Genomic DNA, 10,655 nt, shown 5'->3' on the forward strand with positions numbered 1-10,655 from the left:
TAAGGTCTCATGCTTGAGACTAAAAAGAAGGTCTGAAGCATAAAACAATGATCCGAGTTTGTTTCTGTGGTTCTGTGCCCATGCTAGCAATTTGGTTGAGAGAGACACGTCTGCAATACAGCTATACAGATGTGTGGCTCCAAGTATTGACTTTTTTTGTCCTCTACAAAAGTATCATGGGAACATGAAGGGACAGGAAGACACGACGAAAAAAAGACAGAGGGGGAAATTCAGTGCTGTAGTCACACGAGGAGCAGATAGAGCAATCACACTTGCCTCCAAAATCCGCTGGAAATGGTTCCTGCCGTTCTCCATAAAGGTGCATTGCCCCTTTGAAGGGCTGATACTTTTGGGCCCTGCCAGCAGGCAAACCTCCAAATGCAGACTCGGATCCTTACACGCCGCACACACTACCTGTGAAAGGAGACGGAAACAATCGGGTAAGTGCAGTGTCCGGATCACACGTCAGCTGACAAGTAACTACTCTAAATGAAGCAGGAGCAAAGTGTTCTTATTTCCAGCTACTTCAGTCCAGGTATCGCTATTGCCCAGCTGGTTTTCTCCATGAGAGCCCTCGTGAAACTGGAGTATAGTTTTCATGAGACAGAGACCCTGGGAATCATCACAGCTGCAATTCAGTGAGTAAATACAGCATACGTGTAGAGATGCTTCGTGTAGACAACTTCACTACCTCTCTTAGCTGCCGTCTGTATCTTTCGGGGGCAACAGCAATATAAGCACTTACTGATTATTTTTTAAGTGGCTGTTTATTATCACTATGAACTGCATTATTGCGAGACCTGGCAGCACCGCCCACGCAGCTAGGCTCCGGGGCTCTGGTGGGCACTGTACAAGCACAGAACAAAAAGGCATTTTTGAGTCCATTTGAGTCCCTGAACCTTAGCGGTAACCTCCAGCCACAAGATAACGGCTGTGCAGTCATATATGCAGAGGAATAGTGAGACAATACTAGTTGATCCAATATTGGTCATCAGCCTTTCTCTTCCGAAGCAGAGCTGTTTGTGTAACTGCTGCCCAACCATAAGGTTGCAATAGCAGTCAAGGAATTGGGCAGTCCTTCCTGGAGCCGGGGGTAGCAATACAGACAGTGGATGTGCTGACTTCTGCAGCCAGAAAGGCTTTCCTAACAGTTTGCATGGTCATATTTTTTTACAGTGAAAGCTTGAACCCAGTGAGGATGTTTATTCTTTCTTCTGTCTGACTGCCCATCACCACCTTATGCAGCAGTCAGCTGACTTACTGCAACGTGAAAGATCCCTCCTCAGCTTTTCAAGTCTGTATTTCTGAAAGTGAGCAAGAGTGATATGGATCTGTAATGCAATAAGAATTCAGAAATATTTTGAGGGATGAGTGTATTTGACAATTATGACTTTCCAGTCATCAGTTTTATTCTGAAATATCTTCAGTCCTAGCACACAGAGCAGGAATACAGAAGCATTCCCTGGGCATGCAGGCACAGTGCTTGGGAAGCCAAAGCTCAGCTGTTGGTGAAACTGGCAAAGGATGTCAAGGGCAACAACAGCATCTTCTACCACCACAGTAGCCATGAAATAATAAACAAGGAAGATGTGGGACCTCTGCTGAAAGCAGCAGGTGACTTGGTGACTTAGTGACAACAGACAAAGACAAGGCTGAGGGTCTAGAGCACAAGACTTATGGGGAGCAGCTGAGGGAGCTGGGGTTGTTTAGCCTGGAGAAGAGGAGGCTGAGGGGAGACCTTATCGGTCTCTACAACTACCTGAAAGGAGGCTGTAGCAAGGTGGGTGTCGGTCTCTTCTCCCAAGTAACAAGCGATAGGACGAGAGGAAACGGCCTCAAGCTGCGCCAGGGGAAGTTTAGGTTGGATATTAGGAGAAATATCTCCACCGAAAGGGTGGTCAGGCACTGGAACAGGCTGCCCAGGGAAATGGTTGAGTCTCCATCCCTGGAGGTATTTAAAGGACGGGTAGATGTGGCACTTACGGACATGGTTTAGTGGTGGACTTGGCAGTGTTAGGTTTACAGTTGGACTTGATGATCTTATGGGTCTTTTCCAATCCAAATGATTCTGTGAGTCTACTTAATGCCTTCTTTGCCTTGATCTTCAGAACAAAGTCTCCCAGCCCTTTGTGCCTCAAGGAGAAAAGAATCTGTCAATAGTGGAAAAGGACCGAGTCAGGGATCTTCTCTTGAGGAGTCCCAGCCCATGCAAGTCTGGGGAACCAGCTGGGATGCATCTGAGGGTGCTCAGAGAGCTGGCCGATGTCACTGCAAGGCCACTTTTTATGTTTGAAAGGTCATGGACATTTGGAGAAGTACCTAATGGCTGAAAAAGGCTAAATGTTGCACCTATCTTCAAAAAGAGCAAGGGCAATCCAAGGAGCTACAGGCTGGTGAGCTTCACTTTGGGAAAATCACAAAAGCAAGTTCTCTTGGAAGCCATTTCAGGGCATACAGAGGAAAAAAAGGTAACTGGAAAGACCCAGCATGGATTTACCAAGGGTAAATCATGCCTAACCAACCTGATCACCTGTCTTGATCCATGGATGACGGGAGAGCAGTGGATAGGAGGCTTTTGGCATGGTCTCCCACAGCTTCCTTGTTGAGACAATTAGATGAGAGAAAAACTGATTGGATCATAGCGATTAATCATTCATACTCTACCTGGAAGCTGATTACAAGTGAAGTTCTTCAGAAATCTATCTTGAGACCTGTCCTGTTCAATGTCCATATCAATAGCCTGGAGGAGGACATAGAGTGCACTCTCATCCAGTTTGTGGACAACATCAAATTAAGGCGTACAGTCAACACACTCCAGGACAGGGCTGCCATTCAGAGGGGCCTAGATAGGCCAGATGAATGGGAAAACAGGGATCTTATGAAAGTCAGCGAGGACAAATGCACTTGGTGTGGACTAACCGCCTGCATTTCTATGGGCTAGGCACTGGCAGGCTGGGGAGCAGCTCTGATGGAAAGGACCCCAGGTGCCCTGGTGGCCAAGAGGCCAAACATGAGCCAGCAGGGAGCCCTGGCAGGGATGAAGGCTGACAGCATCCTGGGCTGCATCAACAGAAGCGTAGTCAGTAGACCAAGGGAAGTGATTCCTGCCTTTTACACAGCATCCAACAGACCTCATCTGGAACACTGTGTCGAGTTTGGGTGCCCCCAATTAAGGAGGACCTTGATAAACTTCAGCAAGTCCCTTGGAGGGCCACCAAGACAGTTGGGAGCTGGAACATTTGCCCTGTGAGGAGATGCCAGGAAGGCTGGAATTGTTCAGCCCTGGGGAAGGGAAACCTAATAGCAGCCTTACAGTCCCTGCAAGGAGGTTCTCAAGAAAGTGGAGCCAGGCTCTGTACTGAAGTGCAGAGTGAGTGGATGATGGACAGTGGTCATAAACTGGAACAGGACTACATCTAAGGAAGAAAAAAAATCACTGAGGATTATTAAGCATTGGAACAGGTTGTGGAATCTCCCATCATTGGTGGTTTTCAAGACCCAGCTGGACAAGGCACTGAGCAACGTCGTCCGAATTCAGTTTTGATCCTGCTTTGAGCAGAAGGTTAGACTAGAGACCTCATGAGGTCCCCTCCAATTTGAATGACTCTGCAGTTCTAACCAAATATGATTTTTGGATTAAAGTCAAGAAAACCTTAGCCTTCAGAAAATTTTCAGAGATTTTGTATAAATGTGTATCACTTGACTTACTAGCAAGCCTGCTGCATGGGCAAGTTTTGGAGAAATTATGGTGTTATTGTTACTTTAACAATCTCTGGTGTTATTAATGCCCCATTAATCTGGAATTAGAAGGAGATACTGGACAGAATTTAAAATCAAAATATTTAAAAGCTCATCACAGTTGTACCTGTTTTGGTAGCATTTTTTTTTTAAAAATTGTTTATCAAAATAAGAGTGTATTTGTCTCAAGAATTAAGCGGTCTATTCTGTTCAGACTTCTGAACAAATCTCTGAAAATAAGGGTGAATTAAAATAGGAGCATTTTGTTACTCTTATTGTTTCTTTAGAATTTATTAAACATAAAATAAAGCGAAGCCACTCTTTTACCTCACTTTTTTTCTTACAGAAGAATTCCCTAGCTTTGTAATTCCTGGGATTTGTTTTTTTGCACAAAAAGACTTACATCGAAAAATTCTGGCTCTTCCAGTTTTTCTATGCAGATGGAAGAGCTGATATGTTTTTTACAGAACTTTTGCCTATATTACAGTGGAAGTGATCTATAGGCATTTCAGCAGGATGTTCAAAGCTGCTTCTCCAGAGGAGAAGGTGCTACAAGAGCGTTTGTGGAAGCAGCTGGGGAGCGGGTGCGTAGATTAAGTCCACAGGAGGAGCCAGCACCCAGCTTTGGCTCCTGTGGTGTTCGACCTTCACCCGGGTGGTGGCCCAGTACTGCGATGGCCGGGTCCTGTTCCTCCAGAGGCCACCGTGTGTTTTGGCAGGGACCTTGGTAAGGTGCGTACGGCTGTGCCATGCTAACGCAGGAAGTGTTTTGACATGACGAGGAAGGAAATTGCCCGTCGGGCTGTGTCTCCCGTGAAGTCCTCACGTTCCCCTGTTTCTTACCTGGCACGGGACTCTGCAGGTCAGTCGCCGAGACGCTCTGAGGTGTCTTGGCGAGTGTTTGTCCAGATTGGCTACTCGGCGCTTAGCTAGGACAGCTGAACCTGGGCGATAGCACCTGTAAAATAAAAAGCCATTTGCTATAAAGAGAAAAAGATGCTCATTTGTGCTGAAAGGGAAAAGTGATGGGATGTCACTACTCCTCCAAACGTTCGCTGCACTGAAGCAATATGAATGACATGAGTGACTGCTACTGTATACCTGCTATACGGTAGTGTGTATATATATAGTTATAGTGTGTGTATGTATATACTTCCTAGTGTATATATAACTATATATATACTTTTATATATATGGTGTATATGTATAGCGTGTATGTGTAGTGTGTGTGTATAGAGAGAGACTATATAGTTATATATACAGACTATATAGTTCTATACCCTTGCTTTTAATCTCTAGAGAGAGTATGTATGTTGTATGCTCCGAGCCCAGCATTTAAGCGCCAAACAGCACCAACCTGTGCGACGCCCCGGGGACGGCTTACCCGCCCCGGCTCACGGCGGGCCGCCCCAGACGTGCACGCACGGCAGGCGTGGGCGCAGCAGCGGGCTCCCGCCCCGGCTCCGGTCACCCGGGGCCGGCGGCCGGGCCGGGCCGGGCCGGGCCGGGCCGGGCCGAGCCGAGCCGAGCCGAGCCGTGCGGGGCCGGGGCCGGGGCCGGGGCCGGAGCGGGGCGGGGGCGCAGAGGCGGGGGGGCGGGGAGCCAGGCCCCGCCCCTCCCGGCCAGGCCCCGCCCCGCCGGGCCGTAGCCCCCGCCCCCCGCCGCGCGCCCTGCCCGCAGCCGCCGCGCCGATGCCACGTGGGAGGCGCCGGAGCCGCCGTCGGCGCCGGGCCGGAACCGCGGCCCCGCTGGCGCTGGGGACGGCCCTCGCCGGGCGCCGGGAGGAGGGGAGGTCGCGGAGCCCCCGCGACCGCGGCGGCATCGCCGAGACCCGATGGGTGCTCGGCGCCGTGGCGCCCGGCTCGCGGCTCGGCCTCCCGGGCCTAGAGGCGCTGGCGGCGGCGGCCGGGCCTAGGGGCGGCTCCCCGCCCTGGGCGGCGCCCTCGCTGCTCCAGGTGCCGGCGGCGGCCCAGCCGGCCCCGCGGCGGGAGGGCAGCGACCTGCCCGCCGGCGCGCCGGCCGCCCTGGCCGTGCTGCGCCTCCAGCCCGGCGCCGAGGGCTCGGCGCGGGCGGCGGCGGCGGCGGGGGCCGCGCCGCGCCTGCGGACCGTCTACGTGAACCCGCGCTGGCTGGAGCGGCAGGCCGCGCTGGGGGCGGCGGCGGCGGCGGCCAGCCCCTGCGCCGAGGCGGCGGCGGCAGCGGCGAGCGGCGCGGCCGGGGGCCCGGCGGCGGCGGCCGCGGCGGCGGGGCAGGGCGAGGCGGCGGCGGCGGCGGAGGCGGCGGCCACCCCCTACGTGGGGCTGCGGCGGCCGCTGGGCTACCAGCTGGCCAAGGCCACCAAGGAGCGGATCTGGCGGGGGGAGTTCATTGACCTCTTTTCCTTGCTCCACACAGAGCTGGCCCCCGAGCACGGCCCGCGCCCGGGGGACACGCTGGACCAGTGGGTCTCGGCCTTCCTGGTGTACGCCAGCGTGCTGTGCGAGAAGCACCCGGCGCGCTGCGGAGCCATGTTCAAGTACCTGGACACCATCCGCAAGCTGCACGCCACCTACGGGGGCACCTCCTGGATGAGCTACGACGAGGACTTTCGGCGGCGGGCGGCCAAGGACCCCAGCTTGCCCTGGGGCGACGTCGACCTCGACCTCTGGATGAAGTGGATGGCGCCCCTCAAGTCGCTCGTCAGCAGGCAGCCGCGTGCTGAGGGCGAGGCGCAGGCCTCGCCGCCCGCGCCGCCGCCGCCCCCGCCACCACCCGCGTCCCAGAGCCCCCAGCAGCAGGAGGAGAAAAGCCAGGTGTGACGGGCCGGCGGCCACGGCGGTTGGGGTGCCCTCGAGTCGGGTCGGCAGCTCCCGCGACACGCGCTGACCCTTTGCTCATGCTAACTGTAGGGCCACGGCGTCGTACCTGCCGGGGCCACGCGGGAGTCCGGCTGGCCGCCGTGGCAGGTGTGGGCATTGCTGGAGGAAGAAGCACACTCTCAGCAAATAATTGTAGCATTTATTGCTCTGGCCACCAGTAGTTGGGAACCCCGGTAATTCCCTCCCCTGTTACATAATTGCATTTTCCTTAAGATGTGAGAAGAACAGTGTGGTTTTCCTCCTGAGTTGTCTTTAAAAATTAACTTTCTCAGCAATACGGATACCCATATGTAAGACAAAGAGTACAGACTCTACAGTTACTGTGGGAGCATGTGGTAGTTGCAGGCTGTGTGGGAGGACAGAAAAATTGATGTGAATAAAGATAAACTTCAGTATGAATGGCCACAGCTTGCAAATTCACTGTGATTTGGAGATTCAGCCGGGTTTGGGACTCAGTAGATTTAATCTTGCCTTTTTATGGGAAAAGAAGGTGGGTGTGATGAGGGGAAGTAGGGAAGATTTTGTGTATGTCCATGTTTTGCTTTCAGTATAGGGATTGAATGTCACTGAATTGGCATAATCCCTGATGTACACGGGCAGGTCTACCCTGCCCGTTGCCTGAGCTGTGACAGCGAGCTTGGCTGGTACAAAGGGCTGCCTGCCTGTATTAGGGGTTGTGCTGCTTCTCTCTATACCGGTGGCTGTAGTCTCTCAAATCCCCAGCGCAGAAAATGCTGAACGCTAAACGTTAGTTTTCATGCCAGCTGAGTGATGGCAGGGAGATTCTGTTACATTGACTATATTTCTTTCTAAGCAGTTGGGTTTTTTGGACCACAGGAAGAACCTTTGCGTTCCTGAAGGTTTTTTGCTAGCTCATCAGATGAGATGCTGTGCTGCCTAGGGATTGTCAGCGCAGAGGAGTGGCTAAATTCTTGGACTTTGTTAGCCTGATCTGGAAAGGGAGGATCCTTTTTCAGGGCGTCTGCAAGTGTTTGGTGTGGCACACCAAGTCCTGACTTGGGTACCTATCGAAAGTGATTTCTCTGGGCTGACGCGCAATAAAGAAAGGGAGCAGACACCACGCAGTGGGTAGTGTAACACGTCCCCGTGCAGGCCTTGTGCCCTTGGTGCCTTCTGTGGTTGATCCTCTAGATTTATGCAACTTGTTCCGATGCTTCTGTTTAGATTTCTCCATTCTCAAGAACAACAGCTCAGTTCTTGTTCTGCTCTGGATCTTATGTGAGCACCAGACGGGCAATGGCTCATAGCTTTCATCTCATCCGAGACTTTTATCATTATTATTATTTTTTCCTCTTTCTCTGCTGTCCTATTAAACTGTCTTTATCTCAACCCATGGGTTTTACTTTTTTTTTTCCTCCAATTCTCTCCCCCATCCCACTGGAAGGGGAAAGGGGAGGGGGAGCGAGTGGCCGTGTGGTGCTTCGTTGCTGACTGGGGTTAAACCACAACATCATGTTAACCAGACTTGTAACTTCTTCCACAGTAGCTGGTCTGTTAGTGCGGAGCTTTGCACTGTTGTCTGCTGAGGCACCAGAGGTCTTGATCCCCTTTAGTTCCATGGAAATTTCACAGTTGGTTTTTAGCAGTGGCATTGATTTCCCGCCCCCCCCCCCCCCCCCCCCCCCATCTGGAAGAAGCAACCTGAAATTGTGTAAAGAAAAATTAAACATGTTTATTTTGACTAAATAGTTTACGAAATACCAAAAGTTTAATGTTTGTAAAAACAGTAGTGCTTTAGCAGCACAATGAAAAGCAAAAGTAAAAGTTATGCAATTGTTCAGTGTGGGTTCAACTGCCTTTCTATTATTAGAGCAGATTTTAATTGGTGGCACATAGTCTCTTATAACTGTTTAGAAGAGAAAAAAGTCCGTAACTGAAATAATGGTTTGAGCAGCTGTTAAATGTAGATGAGGCCTAGAACAAAGCATGAGTTTATCATTGGCGAGGCAGCAGCAAGGAAATGTTGCTTTCTTGGAGGTGACCTGTGGGTTTCCCCTGCACCTCCCCAGCTCCTTGCAAGCTCTAATTATGTTGTGTAAAACTACTTCAGAGAAGTAAGACGTGACTTCGCATTTGGGCAAAAGAGTCGGAGAATTAAAATGGGAGAGAATAGCCTTCTTTGGGCTTATGGCTTTGGCCAGAACCTAAGCTTTTCCACATTCGTGCTGTGAAGAGGAAGAGGAGGTGTTTTACAACGATCTTTTCTCCCAGATTGTTTGAACTGGTTTTGTTTTCGTAATTTCAAGGGATGTCATTAGGCGGCCTGACTGGATTTCATTTCCCCTTTCAGTTGAAGGCTCCTTAAATTTCAGCTTGATGTAGTGCCTGTATCTCTGGTTCTGCAGCTCCACAGAAGGTTAACCAGTAAAAACAAAGCCAAGGAAAACTAAGTATCGTGTTTGAAGCTAGCTGTCCTTTCTGAGGCACCAGTGAAGAGCTGTTACTGTGCTTTACACAGAAGGAACAGAGTGAGAAACCCTAGTTTTAGTTTGAGTGCGATAATCGGCGCCTATGTAGGGTAGCTGAGATTGATTCCTGCAAATTTATGGTTGCGTTAACTTCAGACAATTCTCAATTTTTTTTTTTCCAGACTCCATGAAAAGAGAAGGCCAGTTGGGATGGCAGTCAGACTAAGTGGGTGAGTTTATATCTAAAACTGACTAACTTTGGATTTTAAATATTTGCAGATTTGTTAAATACAGAATTTCTTATTGGTGCCAACAGCCTGACTCCGTTGGTGTTTAAGTGGAGCTCTGGTATTCTAGTGCATTCTTTTACCTCTGCTTCTGTTGCGTTGCAAGCTGTGCTAGAGAAGACGTAGGAAATTCATTTTACCCAATCAGCAATTGTAACAATGGACTACAAACCTGCAGAGCAAGCCAGTTTGCTGGAAAACAGGAATTCCTGCAGCGCAGCACTTGTCACAGACTATCCAAAGAGGGCAAAGATTCAGGAAGGTGAATAAATTGAACATTGGTTGAATGAGGTCAGGAACAGTCTCCCGGAGGAGAACCCTGCCCCAAAATACTACTTTGAAAGTATAAGCCAATTTAATGTGCAGATTAACCCTTCTCATTTGAGCAAACTTGTGTGCAATCCTGGATCTTTGCAGATCACAACCGGACACTTCAAAAACCTGTGTACTATATTTGTTTTTAAAAAAAATAAATCATAACTTGTCTTGTTACAGCTGTTACTTTTACCATTTCATTGAGAGTATCTGCAACATAAATGTATATTTGACTTGAAACAGTATCATACACTTGGTATATAATAACTCAGGTTGTCAACAGAATTATTCTGTGAGGCTCAATATCGCCTCTCCATTCTTCTCTGAAAAATGCATTAATCACTGCTGTCATTGCCAGAAATCAGCTATAACCCAATTGTGCATTACAAAATTCTTGATCAAATAATAGTAATTGACCTAAATTATTATTCTATTTTTATCCTCGTAGAATACTTAAGATCCTGGGCATCAGACTAGACCTTTGTAGTCTGGTGTTCGTGAAAATGATTTTCGCTCGTTGACAGTTTAATCATTCTACATCTCAGTATTTTGTTTTCTTTTCCTTTTCCCTTGCATACTAGGGAGTATGATCAAGGTAATACTATGATCCAGTAACGCGCATGATGGTAAGGGTATGCCTTTAGTTGTTTCAGGAAAAAGCTGCCGTTATTTGCTCTCCTTTACCTTTCTTGATAGTTTCAATAATATGCATAACATGAAGTGTTTGTAAATTGATATTAAACTGTTTGTGACTTCACCTAAATAAATTTTTATATATAAATGCTGTTCTTAGCCTTTTTTTTTCCTGTCTTTGTTCTTATATTGCCACTTCCCCTTTTGTCATCACTTTTTTCCATCACCTGACCTTTTACAAAATTTCTGGTTTTCAGTTATGAAAGCGCAACCGAGTCTTAACTATTGACAGAAAACAAATCGGCCTTTGAAATTTGCTTTCAATATTTTGCATAAAGGCTTGATAATGTTGTAACTGTAGTTGTCGTAGCTTAATCATCTTTGATAGTTGTTAT

General features: G+C 49.2%; 1 protein-coding gene across 1 annotated transcript; it reads left to right on the forward strand.

Moving 5' to 3' along the window:
* Positions 1-5,429: 5,429 nt before the first annotated feature.
* Positions 5,430-10,379, forward strand: LOC309602621 (uncharacterized protein; the record flags this gene model as incomplete). The annotated part of the gene is made up of 4 exons (XM_082336314.1): positions 5,430-5,866; positions 5,912-6,530; positions 9,208-9,255; positions 9,342-10,379. 3 exons carry the CDS (start codon positions 5,430-5,432, stop codon positions 9,214-9,216), a joined length of 1,065 nt encoding a protein of 354 aa, XP_082192440.1. The 3' UTR covers positions 9,217-9,255; positions 9,342-10,379.
* Between the last annotated feature and the right edge of the window lie 276 nt (positions 10,380-10,655).

The sequence above is a fragment of the Platalea leucorodia genome (assembly GCF_965183815.1).
Source record: "Platalea leucorodia genome assembly, chromosome: 2".
Lineage (NCBI taxonomy): Eukaryota > Metazoa > Chordata > Aves > Pelecaniformes > Threskiornithidae > Platalea > Platalea leucorodia.